We start from the raw sequence: 20,112 nt of genomic DNA, 5'->3' as shown, positions 1-20,112 counted from the left end.
CAAACATCTGAACATCCTAGCATAAAACAAACTAGATGAACGAATAGTTGAGCATCCTAGCGTAAAAGTATTAACCCAGATGTACGAACAATTGAGCATCCTAGAAAAACAACAACCTGGATGATCGAACAATGGACCGTATTAGTGGTGACGTCACAGCAGACGACGTAGCACGTGTTGAGTCTAAACAAAGTGAAAACGTGTTTTTCACTTATTCAAATCCATTGAAATTTCCATCAGAAAGGGTAGCATTAATTATTGTGACAGCAGTTATGAAACAAAATTATGATGCGTATCGTACATCAATGTAAAGATAAGATTTCGGAGAATATGTCTATATATAACACATGCCTTACTGAGACTAAGATAGAGAATACAAAATCTAGACATTCCAGTTCTGAGCACAGCCGAAGCAAGTCCGAAGCTCACCCGATCTCAAGTAGGTCACGCTGCCGCTATGGATGATGGGAAACCAGCAGCCTCAGCGGCGGCGCCCATTGGCTGCGATTCCGGATCGGACATCGTTAGTAGCTTTCACTTTACTCGATTTCCTACTCCAGTTATTCTTTACATTCTCATCTGTAAGGTATGTGTTATATATAGACGCATTCTCCGAAATCTCATCTTAACATTAATGTAGAATACGCATTATTCACAATTTTGCTTCATAACTGCTGTCACAATTCTTAAAGCTAAAGCTTCCGATGGAAAATTCAATGGCTCTGGATAGGAAAAAGCACGTGGTAGATTTGTTTGTACTCATGGCGTCACACTAATATGGTACATCTACCGCCTAGCGCCGAAAATTTAAGGTAACAAGAACAGTAGAGCGATAATAATCCTCGTGAACAAAGCATTGTTCTAACTGTCCAACAGCAAACATCACATACGTGTTGGAAAATAAAAATATAGTCACTCGAGTGTTTGAATCGAACACCATTATACAGGGTATGCGGAGTAGAACTGACAGTTTTTAAAAGTGTGTTATTTTCATACGGTAAGGAGTAGCTACAAATAGAAACAGAAACATACATTTTGAAGGCAAACTCACAAAGTCTTATTGGAAGCAGTTACAGCTCAGTATAACTCCCCATGAGCTCCGTTTGTTGCACGGAGAACGTTCAGTCTGTATTTAATTTCCCTCCACGTGTTCTGCATCACCTAAAGGTTTGTAGAAGCAAGAGCATTCCGAATAAGGTCCTTCAGTTCTTGTAGATCATCTATCTTTTGGCCAGAATACACCATGTACCTTCAAAGAAAGAAGTCTAAAGGGGTAACATCAATCTTCTACAGAATGTCAATGGCGAATGTCTTTTCGGCTTGTCATCTGGCTTAATTTAGTGCAAAAACTGCACCTTGTATGTGTACAAACGTAACCTTTCGAAATAGGAATTGTAGCTTTCCTGGCGACGTGATTCGAACAAGTGTTCTAGAGAACACTTGTTCGTAACCTTTCGAGCACAACTTAGTGAAAAGTGGACCTTAGCTTCCCTAGCTTCCTGCTCTCCTCGCGTGTTGACTTATGTGGGTTACGCGTGTTTTTCCTGTACCTACGCTAGAGCGACACTAGCGCCGCCACTTCTAGTTGTAGTATGAAAATGTGTTGAACCAAACACACAAATGTACCATTGCCTTTGCAATGCGTTGTTAACAAAAAGCTTTGTTTGTTGAAATGTAATGAGTAGAGCCCGGAAGTTTGGCAAAATGCCTCTTTTTATCTACTGGATATATTGATAAAAGTTTTCCGGATATACGTTCTTTATGTTGTTTCGAATGTTTTAGAAGCCTTTTCATTTTGCCTATTTTGCCTATTTGGGACCCCACTACCTATTTTTAATTATAATACCTTTTTTTGCCTTTTTCAATGAAATTGGACCATTTTTTTAAAAAAAGAAGTGTGTATATAAATTATTTTTCTCCCAAAAAACGTTGTTGGCATTTATTTTTCTTCCGTTTATTATGTGAATAATTTTCACCTTATTTAAATAATATTGAACTCACGCATGTTTCAGCATTGCTGAAGGAGAAAAGTGTGAGAAAAAAGTATTTCATGCTGAGTTAGGATATTGCCTTTCGGTTAACATTTCCTTGTGCATGAATGACTGCTGAAAACCTGTTGCAGAGCATCTGCACAATTACGTCATCACGTCCAGCGTCCGTGTCAGGAGGTTATTGACAAGAAACAGCACTAATGCCCAAGGGCCTTTGCATGGATTCCAAAATCAAGTTCTCTATCTTTAGTTTAGTTCTGCACTTTGGAGGGAAAGGATCGTGTAGTTGTCATCATGCCGAAATGTAGTGTGCCATTAAGTGGTAAGTTACATGGTTACGTGCGTGAATTTGGTGAAAATTGAAATGCTCTTCCCAATGTAGATTTTAAAATTTGGCCAGAAATTATAGATAAAAGTAAGCGACTTCCAAATGTGCCTTTTTTTCGGTTTATTTTGCCTTTTTTTCATTTTAGTGCCTATTTTCCACATTATAAATGCCTTTTTGCCTGCCTATTTTAACGAAAATAAATGCCTGAACTTCCGGGCTCTAGTAATGACTATTTAAAAACTGAGTTACAGTCCGGACATCATATAACGTGTTGAGAATACACGATCACGCAAATAAACAAAAATAATATATAATGACATGGCTGTTTATAAAGCCGGAATAACTGTAAGACGTGCGCGGAAACAATGCAAAGGGATATAGAACATGGTGTAACATGGTGTAACATGTTCCCCTGATTTTACAATTCTTACCACTGAGAGCGTCGATTCTGATAATATTTTCTATGGTCGAAACCCCATAACGTATATTTAACCTTCACAAATTATTGACTAGTGGGGAGAGGGGATGCACACAAAGGGGTGGGCAATTACACTAAACGACATGGGCTTCGATGTCTCGCAAATGACTGTTGTCTTTGAATGCTGATTCCAAAAATGAAATCCATTTTTACCCATCACGTCTAGTTTTTTCAGAAAACAACAATATATAAACTGCCTTAATTTCACAATAAAATGTGTAGGTCCATAATTTTCCCAATAGATGGCTCTGTTCAGATGGTGGTAAAATATTGATTTTCTACAATACAAACCCTCCAGTTTTGAACAATAAATGCGTGTAAAATTATGCATTTAATCCACCTTACACCTTCACGTGACATATTGGCATGCAAATTGTATGGACTTTGATTACGTAGTATTATTTTCGAAATCCCTCATTAAAATTGCCTTCACAAAATGTCCAATACGCAATGTCATAACGTGATGGGTTGATTGAACTTAGTGACGTGGAGAAAAATCCTGACCTAAAGGAAAATCCTTACGTAATGGGAAGAAATTGATGTCATTTCCGTAATCCGAATTCACCAGAATCACATATTGGTTTGTAAACAACCGATATTTCCCTTGTATAAATTTATTTGCTTGCGTTCTGTAATGGGTATAATGGAATGGCGAATATGAGAATTTTGTTTGTGAAATTGTTGAAAATCCTGACGCGATGGGAAAAAATGGACGTTATTTCCGTGATCAGCATTCAAAATACTTCCATGAACACCTATTGATTTTAAAACATCCTATCTATTTTCTGAAAATGTTGACCATTGTTGTTATTATTATTATTGAGGAGAGTGTGGAGGCTAAACTTTCGCATATATATATATAGGTACGAGGGCCACTATTTATATTTTGAGCCTAACAATGAAAAAACAGGAATTTGGCATTGAAAACTGCTTTATTGTTTTTCGAAGTATTCTCCTTTATGGTCAATACACTTTTGCATTCGTTCGAACCATTTGTCAAAGCAGTTTTTCCAATCTTCTTGAGACACCTCCATAATATGGTTTTTGAACGCATCAACGGCGTCTTCTGCCGACGAAAATCGTTGTCCACGCAATTTATTCTTGACATTCGGGAACAAGAAGAAGTCATTGGGTGCCAAATCAGGACTGTACGGCGGATGACCCATCAATTCGATTTTTTGACTGTTCATAAAGTCGGTTGTTAGACGAGATGTGTGACAGCTGGCATTGTCTTGATGAAGAATGATCCGACGGCGTTTGTTTGTTTTCCGTATTTGACCGAAGACCTCTGGCAAACAAATTGTTGTGTACCATTCAGAGTTGACCGTTCTACGTTCCTCTAAAGGCACAGTTGCCACATGACCAGTTTTCCCGAAAAAAAACAGGCGACCATTTGTTTCGATGTGCTTCGAGCGCGAACAACTTTTGTTGGATTGGGTTCATCTTGAAACACCCATACAGTCGACTGCTGTTTACGTTCCGGCTCATATGCATATATCCATGATTCGTCACCTGTTACAATCTTATATACGTCTTTTGAAGCACCACGATTGTATTTATTGAGCATTTGTTTGCACCAATTGATGCGAGCGTCTTTTTCAGTTTTTGTCAAATTGTGTGGGATCCAACGAGAACATACCTTTCTCACAGCTAAATGATCATGTAATATTTTATATATGCTGGTGGAACTAATGCCTATGGTTGCCTCAATCTCACAGTATGTCACATGACGATCTTGCAGTATTAGGTTTTGCACAGCATCATGTTTTCTTGAACAACAACTGATTTTGGACGACCTTCGCGAATCTCGTCGGTGAGCGAATGGCGGCCACGATTAAATTCGTTATACCAGCGTTTCACAGTGGCAAAGGATGGGGCTTCATCGCCAAATGTGGAAGTAAGTTGATCGATGCACTCTTGTCTTGATAATCCACGTCGAAAATCGTAAAAAATCATCGCACGAAAATGTTCACGAGTTAATTCCATTTTATTGTTGTCGCGCAATCTCCAAGGCAACATAAACAACACAAATGAAGCTATTGACAAAACATTTGAGGTACGTTATGGTCAATAATGCCAGACGATTCCGTACAAACGTCAAATCGCGCCTAACTTCAATCAGTGTTGCCAAGGCTCAAAATATAAATAGTGACCCTCGTATGCATGTAAATATATGAAGCATCTAATTCCAACATAATTATGCCTTACCAATCCTAGAGGGGGACGAGCGTGGAAGCCCATCAGCAAATAGAGTACCTAATATACGCGTACTTATTAAATGACATACTTACGGGTAGGTTTAATGTTGACTACCCCAACAAAATATTCTCGTCTTTAATCTGATTCCACACTTAATTTATGTCATAGTTAATGCAAGTAGATTTAATTTGGTAAAATATATTCAAATAATCTATTCAAAATAAGAAATAGAAATGAACAACGTACCCTGACTAAGCAAACTGAGTACAGTTAAGAATATGAAATTTAACCAGAACCCTATGTCGAATGGTTTCGTCCAGTGATTTGGCAATCCATGTGAATAACCGAATAAGCCTGTAAGGTTGCATTCTGCATAGGATCCTGCATTACTGGGTGTTAAACACAGACCTGTTTCACAATGGACGCTCCGCGTGTACGTTGTCTCCGGGGATAATCTTATTGCAGGACAATGCTAGGCCACATACACATAACGTGCAAACTCTAGCGAAGTTAAATTGGATACCCTGACGGATCCTCCTTACAGTAAGGACCTTTCACCACATTACTATTACGTGTTGAATTACTATCTCATGTCTGTTCATATTTCATGATCTTATATTATTTTTGCATTCATTCTCATCTTTGCAATAAACAGAAAACGAAAGAATACAGATAAAAGTAATTACGGACCACCATTTCAGTATTAAAAATTTTGAACCAATCAAAACGAAGTACCTTTGAATGCGAATAAATTACAGGCAACAATTCTTAATTGACGAATGTGACGTGTTATTACATAAGCTTCTAATTAAGATCTTTTCAGAACGTAATGAGACAATTAAAGGGGGGAAAGCTACCCGTTTCACAGTTTTTCATGTGAAAACAGAACTGGAAACGGGAAATAAAACACCGAGTAATTTGCATTTGTGGTTTTCATCTCTTCATTTGTCTCGCGTCGTGATAACTGTTCACGTTTCATGCTTTTATGCTCTTTCGCTTTTGTTTGTGTTCCTTTTGCCTTTTGTTATAAGCGAAAATATTGTTTTCGTGTTCTCTTTTCCTGCAGGTGCGAAATAATGTGCAGACGAGCTTCAAGGGATAATCCGTGTTGCAAAGGAAAGCTTTATTATTACAGAGCATTGACACATCAAACGTATGAATTACTCCGTGTTACCTATTACTGAAATGAAAAAAAAAATGCAGTAGTAGCTTTCGACAACTAAGAGGACTCACACCAAATGGCACACGGAACTGCTTAATGTATATTTTGTAGCAATCATAGTTTTTACTAGACATTTCCAGTTACGCTTTTGATTTTATTACTTATCAATCATTAATCGAATTGAATTGAAAATTCTCCAAAGTTGGTTTTCGTCGACAACATTAAGCTATGCAACCAAATAACAACATACGAGGTTATTTTGTTCCTAGGGTTTTCTAATAACAACGATACGATTTTACAAAGAAATAAAATAACTATTTCACATACAACCAATCTTTTTATATTATTTTGAAGCATAGTTTATTACATTATGTTTTGAATAACACATCATTTAAGTGTCCACCTTCGTGCAAACACGAGTGAATTCGATGAACCCAATTTTCGATGACTGTGTAATAACTCGGGCCTAATGTCACGAACGCAGCGTTCGATGTTCAATCTTAATGCATCAAGGGTTCGTGGTCTGTTTGCATAACTCTAAAGAAGTTACATCACAACTTCTTGGAGGCCAACTAACAGTTGCATAGCTTGAAATTATCCTTTCACCAAACTGTTCTTGCAATACGTCGATAGTGGCATTAGCAGTGTGACATGTGGCACCGTCTTTTTGGAACCACATGTCCAAATCAATTTCATCTAAATTTGGGGACAAAAGTCTGTTAACATCAATCGGTACCGCTCACCAGTCACTGTAACTGCATCTGCTTCCTCGTTTTGGAAGAAAAAATGGTCCGATGATGCCACCATGCCATAAACCACACCATACAGTGACCTTTTGCGGATGCAAGGACTTCTCGTGAATCTCTTGTGGATTGTTTTCACACCAAAAACGACAATTTTGTTTCTTAACATATCCACTTAACCAGAAATGAGCTTCATCTGAGAAGATAATTTTTTACCCAAAATTATGATTCGTTTCAAGTTCAATAAAACGTGTATTTTCATTTTTTTTATAATAACCAAACGTTCGTGAAGCGTGTATTTAACCATGATGAATTGTCACAGTATAATAATCACAAATTACAACTAGTGACGGTTATAACATCTGAAGCATAGTTGCCAGTTCATTTCAAAATCATATCATTCTTATTGGAAAACCTTTTATAACTGGAATTCAAAGCCTTCAACATTTGCTCCTTATATAGAAATATTTTTGTATAATATTCAACATTTGATCCATACGAAAATCTACTTTCAGACAATAACTTCAGCAAACTAGCACTCCGACGTCAAGTAAGTGATTTGTTCTTTCTATACAAAATAATTAACGGTATAATAGACGATGCTAAGTTTTTATCAGCCGTAACACAGTCCCAAGCATAAAATCTTTCATTGGCAGAGAATGAAAACGTCAGTTCTTTCAACATCTCCGGTGTGAAGATTGTGCAACTCTTTCAACACGATTGCAAGCACCATTGATAGTTCAGCAATGAGTTTTTACAAACTTAACAGAAAAAAAATTCTGGAACATTGCAGTCAATCTATTGAAATAATATCATGCAATTAGAGCACTCTAATTGGACTCAGCCTGTTGGAGTGTATCAATAAATAAATAAATACATAAATAAATAGAAATATCGTGGATTTTAAGAAAATGCGACTATTTCTTACCGTTAAGGGCCCTGTAGTTGTATTCATTATAGTCATCCATCATTTCATTTATTTCTGTGATGTTATTTAGTTTCTAATTGATTTCCAGCCAATTACGTCAGGTCCACTCCTAAACTATTGACCTACAAACACAGGGTCTGGCAATATACATCTACAACTTTCAAAGGTTGGTATTCCCCACGGCCCCGCAATAGGGATGAAACCCAGCATGGTACGTGAGAGCACGAGGGATGCCATTTCTGTAGCAATGGAGCGTTGGATCCCTGAACACCCTGCTTTTGTGCTAGAGGCGCATTTTAAAAGTGATGTATGGTAGCTGCACGCCACACACAGACTGCCTGTGATTTCTTTCTCTCGGGGTATCTCAAGAGCCGAGTTTTTGAATACGTATCCCTAACTTAAGAGACTCCGAAGAGAAGAATTAGGGAAGAAATCCAGCCAATTCCACCCGGAATGGCGATGTCTGTAATGGATAATTTTGTTCGTCGACTCCGTGAGTGTACAACGCGGAACAGTGGCTGTCCACCTGATGTAATTTCCAGTGGCGGCGATTTGGGGGTCAGTTTTTGCACTTTTGCCCCTGCACTAAACCTTATATACCACGGCAAAGTAAACTGTCCTTCCGTCCCCCAGTTTTGGAACCCAATCGCCGCCACTGAGACGAAGTGTTGTGTTATCTATCAGTTACCACTATCTTGCTTCATATTAGCTGTTACTATAGGAAATACAGGGTGTCCCACGAACGGCGCAACTGGGAATTAAGAGTGGCGTTACTTTGTAACCGAAACCTGTACATACATAAGTCATACACGAAATGTTAGCCCTGTCCAAGTAGATATTTTTAAACATAGAAACAACAAACGGGGTGCAGTGTTGTTCATGCAGTGTTGCCAAATGGAAGTGAAAGTGTAAATTTATTTTTCCACAAAGCATGGAAAATTGCATGTCAAACATTCGTACGGAAATTTGGACGTGAATTTCCACCTTGGGTAGGTGGACTATTTCGCCATCTATAGTTCAGAGAAGAAAACCGATCGTTTTCGCGTATAGCCAATCCTGAAATGCCTCGTAAAGGCGTACCGGTCCAAATGGGTGTTTTAAAAAAATATGAGGTACAGTGGCAACACTGTTGATGTTTGAAGGTAACAAAAGGTGTGTTTAGTGATGGTCTATGACATGGAAGTACTGGAAACAGGAAAAAAGGAAAATTTTCATTTTCTTTTTTTCCTGTTTCCAGTATTTCCATGTCATAGACCATCACTAAATTTTCATTTTCTTTTACAGAAAACGATCGGTTTTCTTCTCTGAACTATAGATGGCGAAATAGTCCACCTACCCAAGGTGGAAATTGACGTCCAAATTTCCGTACGAATGTTTGACATGCAATTTTCCATGCTTTGTGGAAAAATAAATGTACACTTTCACTTACATTTGGCAACACTGCATGAACAACACTGCACCCCGTTTGTTGTTTCTATGTTTAAAAATATCTACTTGGACAGGGCTAATATTTGGTGTATGACTTATGTATGTACAGGTTTCGATTACAAAGTAACGCCACTCTTAATTCCCAGTTGCGCCGTTCGTGGGACACCCTATATTACCCATGTAAATGGTAACTATGTATTTGCCAGACTCTATAATCACTGAATCAGCTGGGAGAATTTACGATATATGGCAGTGATTCTCTTGATTTAAATTAGTGAAAACAAGATGGCTGACCTGTCATAACCATACAAAATTGCAGAATTCTTAAAGAAACCATATTTTGAATGTTTGTCCCACAAATAATAAGTGTGTAAAAAAAGGACTTAAAAGAAAAAAAAACTAACATATAAACAGTGATGTGCGTCTACGCGTAAACAACGATAGTCTACATTCTACACGTAGACTATTTTATACACGTAGATTACGTAATCTATGTAAACAATATGGCGAAAGGTGATAACTTAGCAAAGAGCGTCGTGGAATTAAAGAAAATTAAACTGCGCATCAGTTGCTGATGTGTAAGGAGAACTTTTCATACTATTTCTTCTAAGTCGAACAATTTTCACCATGGAAGAAACCTAATATAGGAAATATTCTAGTGTTTTGTGGGAAAAAGACCACTCTTGCCTCACGACTGCCATCTGTTGTTTGTTTTTGCATACTATTTATCTTCTTCCATCGTTGGTAATAGAAGAGAAGAGAAATTTTGTTGTAAATAGGGTTCTTTTCATTTCGTTAAAAACCAATATAGTTGAAAATGTCACTTTCCTTTCATGAAACCCTTGAAAATTAATTTTAATGCCCTTTAGATCGTCTACGTAGTCTATGTAAACTACAACCCAATGTAATCTACGCGTAGATTACGTGTAGACAACGCATGTAGACGTAAACTTATAGTCTACGGCACATCACTGCATATAACACGCGTCGTTGGAGATATCTGTTATAAACTTCACAGGGAACGTCACTACACTGTGAAATTTAGTATGTATATTATTTATATCCCAGACTGCAGTAGTATGTACGGTGGAAATATGGTAATATGTAACTTTGTACTCTAAGAACATTAGAAATAGCAACAGCAACCTGAAAATGACCCAAAAAACATTCTGCACCAACCATGAGAAGAGAGTGGGACCAAAAAGCAAACATTCGTCAATTTGATAGCGAATTCGAATGAAGTGGACAAACTTCTGTGGTTGCTAATGTTGTATGTAGACTTAATCAATCACGTGATTGCCTGTGAGGCGTCTCACATGGAACACATTTTCATAAATTCCATGAGTTCTTATGTAATTCGCATTTTTATTTTCCTAATATTTGCTGTCGCTGTATAATTATGGCTGTTTCTTTATCCTGAGTTCCTATTTTTAACCAGGGTCGAGTAACCCATAAATTCCAATGGGTTCTTTTGGGTTCCGCTGCAGGACCGGAATCTTTTTTCCTCGCACAATTTAAATTCGGTACAAGTTGCGTATTGTTTCATTGAAAATAAGGTTCCTGGACCGTATTTAAATCGATCCGGAAAAAAGGTTCGAGGACCGTATTTAAATTCATCCCTAAGAAATGTTCCTGAAATACTTTACAGAAAAAAAGGTTCCTTACGGTCCAGAACCTATTTACGCTTTGCTGATTTTCTCTCCTGGACCGGAATTGAATTTATTTAAAATTCCTGAACCTTTAACAACCCTACTTTTAACACACTGTCTGTATTATTCAATGAATTACCATATTCTATGTAAAATTATATAAGATATATAATTTTAAGATTTATGTGTATATATATTGTTCCTAAGATTGTAATTCGCAGATGGTTACCTTTTTTCTTGGTAACATGCAAAGGAAAAGATGTAATTACATTAAAATTCGGCGGATAGGCACAACACAAGAACAGCAAAATTCTTAACGATTTGATTAATAAACGTATCGTCTGGCAACACTGAAATCTACCAGGATCCGTGCAAGCCAGAGGTAGACTTTATAGAGAATAGAGCCGGCTGGAAGGTGGGATAAATGAATGAACGTAGTTGCGTCCTCCCTCCACAATGTTCTTCTTTTTGATCCACCCACCTTTTCTTTTTTTTATCAGAATGAGTTTCCTTTCAGTTCTTTTCTGTTTCGCTCGAAAGCACAGAGCTGTCGGCAACGTTCGTCTGATGCTTCGCTCTGAACGCTCTGAAAGCTCAACTTCCAATAACAGAATACTCTAGAAAACGTGCCATGCGGTAACAGCAAACCCGCAGAGAGAGGGGGAGCAGAATAGAAAGACAAAGATAGATAGGGGAGAGATAGATAGAGAGTTACAGAAAGAGCTGGGAGGAAATAAAAACAGGTCTGGGAGAGAGGGAGAGAGAGAGAGAAGGAGGGAGAGAGAGCGAGAGGGAGACAGAGAGAAGGAGAGAGAGAGAGGGGGAGAGAGAGCGAAAGAGAGATGGAGAGAGGGGGAGAGAGAGAAAGAGAGATTATCGTCGCGATTAGCCAAAAGTGAAAGAAAAACGACATATCGAACTACAAGAAACTCTTATTTTCACTATAACTCTTTGTTTCTCCCTCTCTCTCATCTTTCTCTCTCTCTCTCTCTCTCTCTCTCTCTCTCTCTCTCTCTCTCTCTCTCCTTCTATCTTTTCATTCTCTCTTTCCTAATAGTGCTTTCTTTCATTCTCCCTCTCTCTCTAGCTTTTCCCTATTATTTCTCTCTCTTTTATCTATTCTTTCTCTCTTGTTCCTTATTATCTAGCACTCTTTCCCTATTCTCTCTCTCTTTTCTCTATTCTCTGACTCTCCCTCCCTATTCTCTGACTCTCCTTGCCTATTCTCTCTCTCTCTCCTTCTATCTTTCCATTCTCTCTTTCCTAATACTGCTTTCTTCCATTCTCCCTCTCTCTCTAGCTTTTCCCTATTCGTTCTCTCTCTTTTCGCCATTCTCCAGCTTTTGCCCTAATCTTTCTCTCTTGTTCTCTATTCTCTATCTCTCTTTCCCTATTCTCTCTCTCTTTTCCATATTCTCTCACTCTCCTTCCCTATTCTCTCTCTCTCTTTCCATTCTTCCCTCTCTCTCATTTTCATTAGCCACTCCCACAGTTGAGATTTCCATGTATGTTATGTAAATAAGCATTTGTTACACCTTTTTAAGTGTCCCTCCATCCTCACCGTTGCGATTACAGGGAGGAAAGTAACGCCAAGAAAGAAAAATACCAACTGAGATTCTGATTTTGTAAACGACCCTGCTGAAATAAAATGTTCCCAAAATTTTAAGAGAGATGAAACGAGAGAATGAGAGCGGAAGAAGATGATACTTGAACCTTCCTCATCAAGGAGGAAGAAGCAGTTATATATCAACCCCCGCCCCTCAGCATTTCTGAAACATTTCAAATTGATCCAATTTTCCGCGCAGGGTATCCTCTTGGATTCATGCATCAACACGTTCTCTCCTGGTTTGGAGTAGCCTGAGGGTCCTCCTACAACCCACCCACCATGTTCAAGCATCATTTGGCGGAAACATTCTGTTTTTCCACCCCCACTTTACTCAGTTCAAGACCACCTCCACTATGGGATGTAAATCAGTGTTTCCTTCTTGTGCCATGAAGTGTTGCAACCAAGTTTGTTGCTGTAACAATCTAATCACATGGTTGATTAAAAGGATGCGTTTAATTTCTTTTGTTTTTCAATAATCGCTAACTTATGACACATAGAGAACATGGTAATAGAAGGACGAAAGGTATTAATAGAGAAACAAACAAAACAGAAAGAATTATAAATAAAATGAGGGCATAAAAAAGATAAGGAAAGTAGCGGGAGAAACAATCATGATAATAAACTTAATGAAATTGGCATTTTGAGACTGAGAAAGATGAATCAGGAATTAGAGAGGGAGAAAGATGAAAGAGGCAATTAGAGAGTGAGAAAGAAAGAAGGAATTAGAGAGGGACGAAGGTGAAAGAGGCAATTAGAGAGTGAGAAAGAAAGAAGGAATTAGAGAGGGAGAAAGATGAAAGAGGCAATTAGAGAGTGAGAAAGAAAGAAGGAATTAGAGAGGGAGAAAGATGAAAGAGGCAATTAGAGAGTGAGAAAGAAAGAAGGAATTAGAGAGGGAGAAAGATGAAAGAGGCATTTAGAGAGTGAGAAAGATAGAAGGAATTAGAGAGGGAGAAAGATGAAAGAGGCAATTAGAGAGTGAGAAAGAAAGAAGGAATTAGAGAGGGACGAAGGTGAAAGAGGCAATTAGAGAGTGAGAAAGAAAGAAGGAATTGGAGAGGGAGAAAGATGAAAGAGGCAATTAGAGAGGGAGAAAGATGAAAGAGGCAATTAGAGAGTGAGAAAGAAAGAAGGAATTAGAGAGGGACGAAGGTGAAAGAGGCAATTAGAGAGTGAGAAAGAAAGAAGGAATTAGAGAGGGAGAAAGATGAAAGAGGCAATTAGAGAATGAGAAAGAAAGAAGGAATTAGAGAGGGACGAAGGTGAAAGAGGCAATTAGAGAGTGAGAAAGAAAGAAGGAATTAGAGAGGGAGAAAGATGAAAGAGGCAATTAGAGAGTGAGAAATAAAGAAGGAATTAGAGAGGGAGAAAGATGAAAGAGGCAATTAGAGAGTGAGAAAGAAAGAAGGAATTAGAGAGGGACGAAGGTGAAAGAGGAAATTAGAGAGTAAGAAAGAAAGAAGGAATTAGAGAGGGAGAAAGATGAAAGAGGCAATTAGAGAATGAGAAAGAAAGAAGGAATTAGAGAGGGACGAAGGTGAAAGAGGAAATTAGAGAGTGAGAAAGAAAGAAGGAATTAGAGAGGGAGAAAGATGAAAGAGGCAATTAGAGAATGAGAAAGAAAGAAGGAATTAGAGAGGGACGAAGGTGAAAGAGGCAATTAGAGAGTGAGAAAGAAAGAAGGAATTAGAGAGGGAGAAAGATGAAAGAGGCAATTAGAGAATGAGAAAGAAAGAAGGAATTAGAGAGGGACGAAGGTGAAAGAGGCAATTAGAGAGTGAGAAAGAAAGAAGGAATTAAAGAGGGAGAAAGATGAAAGAGGCAATTAGAGAGTGAGAAAGAAAGAAGGAATTAGAGAGGGAGAAAGATGAAAGAGGCAATTAGAGAGTGAGAAAGAAAGAAGGAATTAGAGAGGGACGAAGGTGAAAGAGGCAATTAGAGAGTGAGAAAGAAAGAAGGAATTAGAGAGGGAGAAAGATGAAAGCGGCAATTAGAGAATGAGAAAGAAAGAAGGAATTAGAGAGGGAGAAAGATGAAAGAGGCAATTAGAGAGTGAGAAATAAAGAAGGAATTAGAGAGGGAGAAAGATGAAAGAGGCAATTAGAGAGTGAGAAAGAAAGAAGGAATTAGAGAGGGACGAAGGTGAAAGAGGCAATTAGAGAGTGAGAAAGAAAGAAGGAATTAGAGAGGGAGAAAGATGAAAGCGGCAATTAGAGAATGAGAAAGAAAGAAGGAATTAGAGAGGGACGAAGGTGAAAGAGGCAATTAGAGAGTGAGAAAGAAAGAAGGAATTAAAGAGTTAGAAAGATGAAAGAGGCAATTAGAGAGTGAGAGAAAATAAGGAATTAGAGAGGGAGAAAGATGAAAGAGGCAATTAGAGATTGAGAAAGAAAGAAGGAATTAGAGAGGGACGAAGGTGAAAGAGGCAATTAGAGAGTGAGAAAGAAAGAAGGAATTAGAGAGGGACGAAGGTGAAAGTGGCAATTAGAGAGTGAGGACGAAAGAAGGAATTAGAGAGGGAGAAAGATGAAAGAGGCAATTAGAGAGTGAGAGAAAATAAGGAATTAGAGAGGGAGAAAGATGAAAGAGGCAATTAGAGAGTGAGAAAGAAAGAAGTAATTAGAGAAGGAGAAAGATGAAAGAGGCAAGTAGAGAGGGAGAAAGAAGGAAGGAATTACAGAGGGAGAGAGATGAAAGAGGCAATTAGAGAGTGGGAAAGGGGGTACATTGAAAATGGGAAAGAAAAACGGAAGAACGAGGCTCTATTAATGAGAAACAAAGAAGAAAGTAACGTTTAGATTTTGAGAGAAACAAGAAATATGGGATTATTGGACGAAGAGACAAGACAAATGCAATAAGAGGGTTAGAAAAGAAAAAGGAAAGGAGAAATATAAAGCTGAATGTAAAGAAGAAAGGGTCAAAATAAAAGGAAAAAGGTAATGAAGGAAATATTACAGGAAAAGTCAAAATAAAGTACATACAACGAATTAAAATGAAGCAAAATTATATAATATAGTAAAATTGTAGGCGTACGATTTTTCCTTTATACAAAATAAACTATTTTCGTCCGTAAGAAAAAATGAAATTTCTAAAATAAATTTCCAAAATTCTACGATCAAATTCCTCTTCTTGTTTATTTGTTTGAGAATATTTCTTGTATAAATATTTAAACATTAAATAATTTTCAAATCCAAGCAAAATTTTGCCACATTTCATATACGTTACGTTAGGGTTAGGACTGCTTAGTGAAATTTAAGAATTAATTTCCGCATGACGTCATTTGCTTGTTTACTTGATCTGCAATAGTCTCGACAATAACAGAAGACAAGGAGAAAGGTATGTAGTCTATGGGACAAGCATCCAAAATCAAGTATAATATGAGGGTACTGACTGACTGGCACAATTGTTTGGGTGTGTCAAGATAGAAAAACACCAGTGGTCAAACAAAGATGGTAGAAGTTGACTTTTGACAAAGGGACCGTACTGTATCTCTAAAACTAATGGTTCGATTTCAATGTTACTTTTTGGGGCGCTAGGAATGTCCCTTTCCGAAGACACCCAAATCAAAACCTTCCTTCCACGTACTGTATTTGCAGGCTAGCGAAGCCCTGGCGTCTGGACTCGTCTTGTGTCGTCCATGTTTGTGATTTTCTCTTCTTCCATCTCATCTTGTCAACATTCATCCTCATCTTTGCGTTACCGGCCATACCCGGAAAATCTATCCTAAGCATTTCCCAAATCCTGAGAGCACTATATAAGGGGTTAACAACCTGCGTCAGGAGGAGAAGCCAACGAGAACGCCAATGATCGAGATCGGGTCGCGAAGAGCGCGACAGTGCCGGAAGGGGAATCGTCTACAGGGCCGGCCAGAAGCCGTGGGGCCCAAGCCGGGGCCTTTCCAGAGGCAAGACGCCTCAGGCCAGCCAGCGGGACCAGCGCCTAGCCGACCGTTCCAGCGTCCAGACGATCCTCCTTTATGGTGCTAATCCTTTCGCCCCTAACTTCTCCATTTTCATTATTCTATTGGCGTGCTTACTAAACAAAACTCAGTCAAATAGCTATTCAATTTGTGTGACGTTAATTATTTCTCTACCGCTGACTCGTCGCCCGTTGGTCAACGGGTCCTCCTCTCAATACAGAGGGTGAAATCCGATACGGCTAAGGTTTCAACGCCCCCAATTGTGCCTCCAGGGACCAGCCCTGGGTCAGACCCTTAGCTCGTAACCTTTGCGATTAGCCAAAGTGACAGAAAAACAAACTAAAATAAACTGAATCCATCAATCAATATTATTTCCTTTATTGAAAGCTTAAAATGTGGCCTATAAGGTTATCATGGGTTGATCGCCATAAGCAACCGTTAACTAGTACGTCACGGATTAGTCAAAAAAGTTCTGTGACTGTTAATAATCATTTTATGTTTATTATGAATTTACCTGAGAAGAGTTTTGCGAATTAATATTGTATTTATTTTTTAGGTATGTTTTTCTACCAATGTTAGCTGATCGCGGAGATGAGGATGATATGGTGATTGATTGAGTTAGTATTTTTGGATGCTTCGGCACTTAATGGCCATTTTGCACCCTTCTAACAAGGGAGGTTATCTAAGTGTCCCCCTCCGATTTCCATGAAACTTGGCAGGTGTATAGAGGGGCCCAAAGGAAGAAATACGTGTTTTTTTTTGTTTCGGCTAAAAAACTGTTTTAGGGGGCAACCCCCCTCAAATGTCAAGATGAGGAGAAATTGAAGTGGGGATCTGACCCCTGTGTCCCTCTCCGATTTCCATGAAACTTGGCAGGTGTATAAAGGGGCCCAAAGGAAGAAATACGTGTTTTTTTCTTTCGGCTAAAAACGGTTTCAGGGGGCAAAACCCCTCAAATGTTAAGATGAGGAGAAATTGAAGTGGGGACCTGACCCCTGTATCCCCTCCGATTTCCATGAAACTTGGCAGGTGTATAGAGGGGCTCAAAGGAAGAAATAGGTGTTTTTTTTGTTTCGGCTAAAAAACTGTTTTATGTGGCAAACACCCCCTCAAATGTAAAGATGAGGAGAAATTGAAGTGGGGATCTGACCCCTGTGCCCCCTCCGATTTCCATGAAACTTGGCAGGTGTATAGAGGGGCCCAAAGGAAGAAATGCCTGTTTTTTGTTTCGGCTAAAACAAAGGTTTTAGGGGGCAACCCCCCCCCCTCAAATGTCAAGATGAGGAGAAATGGAAGTGGGGATCTGACCCCGTAACCACGTAAATATGGCATAGGAAGAACACGCACATATAATTGGAACACACACAGCACAGAGCTGTGTTTGCCAGTGATATGCACTTCATATCCCAAGTGTCCCACTTGTGTATCTGCCAGTACTATTAGCACAGAACATCAACCGCCATCGTCCTTCACGATAGCACTTGCGTTTGGTACCGACAATCCTACAATTCTAAGAACTTCTTCAGAAACAGCCTTATCAAAAAACTAAAAATATTTGCTAAAATATTGTCATCATTTCCCAACATGGATGATGAATCACTGGGAAGGCTTAAACCTTGTCTGAGATAAGTAGAATCGACACATTCAAGAAGAATACGCCAAATACGTAAGACACCATTCCATACGCCACACATTGTAGGGTCCAGGACTTGTAGCAAATTACCATGGGTGAGACAGTTACGTGTAGGGAGGGGACACTCACCAAAAAGACCCATGCGGAGGCAGGAATTCGAACCCTGAACCCCTTGGCTCGTAGCTCGCTGTGCTAATCACTCCCCCAAGGAGGTCGGCTAATAGGTAATGGCTCATATGTATACGTATATAGTACACTACATAGCCAAAAGTCACCGTACACACAAGTGAAGGTGGTGGTGGTAGTGTCATGGTCTGGGGCTGTTTTTCCTGGCTTGATCAATGGCATTATGAACAGTGGTGTTTATGAGGACATTGTAGATAGTAGCATGCTGCTCACACTGTGACAACACTTTGGAATGGGCCCTTTTCTCTGTCAGCACGATAATGCCCCTGCCCATAAAGCAGGATCCATTGCAGCGTGGTTTGAGGACAATCAGGTGCTTAGCTGGCCCGCTCAAAGCCCTGACTGAAACCCCATGGAGAATCTTTGATATGAACTGAAGCGTCGGTTGCGTGCCAGACCCACTCGACAGAAAACCACCCATAAACTATTCACGAAGCGATAGGACGAGTGGAAAGAGACTCCACCAGCAAGGTACCAGAACTTAGTGAATAGTCTGACCCAAAGAGTAAATGCTGTAATAATAGCGAAGGGAGGTTCGACATCTTATTAGTGACCTGGCTGGTGTCCTTGGAATGAACAGCACTGGGTGTCCGGTGACTTTTGGCTATCTCTCTCTATATATAATATTGGATGTATGTGTGTGGGTGTGTGTGTATGTTTGTTTGTTCCGGCATAACTCTCGAACGCCTGGAACAATTTCAACCTAACTTGGTACACGTATCACTTGCAATTTGGAAAGAACACTTTGGGGGTAAGACTCCCCTAGGGGTGGGGTGGCAAAGGGTGACATGTAAAAATTATCGAAAAAAAAACGATATTAAATTCCGCACAGTCATCCGTGATTCTGTGCAATCCCGCACAACAATAGTGTTTCTCGGGTTGTCTAACATTCAGGTTGATATGATTATGTGTTGCGAAAACGTGTGGAATCCACTCCTAATGCGGTTCAACTTCAAGTTCATCACCTATCGGCATGGAGGGTGAGAGAGGGTGAAAAAAAATGCCACAAATGACCTAGATTAGTGTCGAATCTATAGTTTTCGGAGTCGCTAAGCTAATTGGTGACATTCACGAGCACATTTAAAATTAGTTACATTTTACACTATAGTTAGAAGTCATTATTTTCCTGTCTAATACAAGATTGGGATAAATAAATACCCGGGCAACGCCGGGTAATCAGCGAGTAGTGTATATTAGTCTGCATTTCTTTCTTACAGAGTTTTATTGCATCTCCACATTAGCTGTATGAGAACCGTCATAATCATTCACCATGCAAAGTAAATTAAAGAAACCTCTCCCTTCTCAAGATACTATGACCAATTAGTTGCAATTAGGGCTCGTTCTTCTCCAAACCACTTAATCCAACCCTTACCAGCCCTTAATTCACCCTGGAGAGGGGCCCAATTAAATTCATTAGATTATCGACTTAAGCAAAAGAACAAGAAAATGGGGGAATAACATACCTCCTTCTTGCTGATGCGGTATTCGTTCGGTTTTATACCGACAGATGTCTCCGTGGGCGGAGGTTCTTCCGCCCGCTGGTCCATCTCCTGCAGCGCCATGAGTCGCCTGTTCTCCTGTTTCCATGACAACGCCGTGAAGCTTTCGAAGAAGGATCCGTCGGTCTCCTGAACCCTGCAAAGAAACGAAATGAGGGAGAAAACTGTAATAATTTGCAAGATAGAATCTTAATGAGCATTTACGTTAATTTATGATTAGATCACGAAAACTGTGATTTCTAAGCAGTGGTGCCAACTTAAGATATTTTCACTGTTCAGAAAATAAACTGAGTTGCAGTTACTGGTGCACATGAGGATGAGTGATGATATGATGACATTGATGAAGGGGCGCTCACAAAGAAC

General features: G+C 39.2%; 1 protein-coding gene across 3 annotated transcripts in view; it reads right to left on the bottom strand.

Moving 5' to 3' along the window:
• The window catches only part of unc-13-4A (BAI1 associated protein 3), a 747,588-nt gene that overhangs the window by 359,499 nt on the left and 367,977 nt on the right, over positions 1-20,112 (bottom strand). For all 3 annotated transcript variants that reach the window (XM_083136749.1, XM_083136752.1, XM_083136751.1), the window contains exon 3: positions 19,714-19,885. In XM_083136749.1, coding sequence (XP_082992875.1) covers positions 19,714-19,885 — 172 coding nt within the window. The remainder of the gene's footprint in view (positions 1-19,713; positions 19,886-20,112) is intronic.

Source organism: Lepisma saccharinum, chromosome 15 (genome assembly GCF_977018435.1).
Source record: "Lepisma saccharinum chromosome 15, izLepSacc3.1, whole genome shotgun sequence".
NCBI lineage: Eukaryota > Metazoa > Arthropoda > Insecta > Zygentoma > Lepismatidae > Lepisma > Lepisma saccharinum.
Note: the sequence above shows the minus strand (reverse complement) of the source record. Positions and strands in the feature narration are given on the sequence as shown.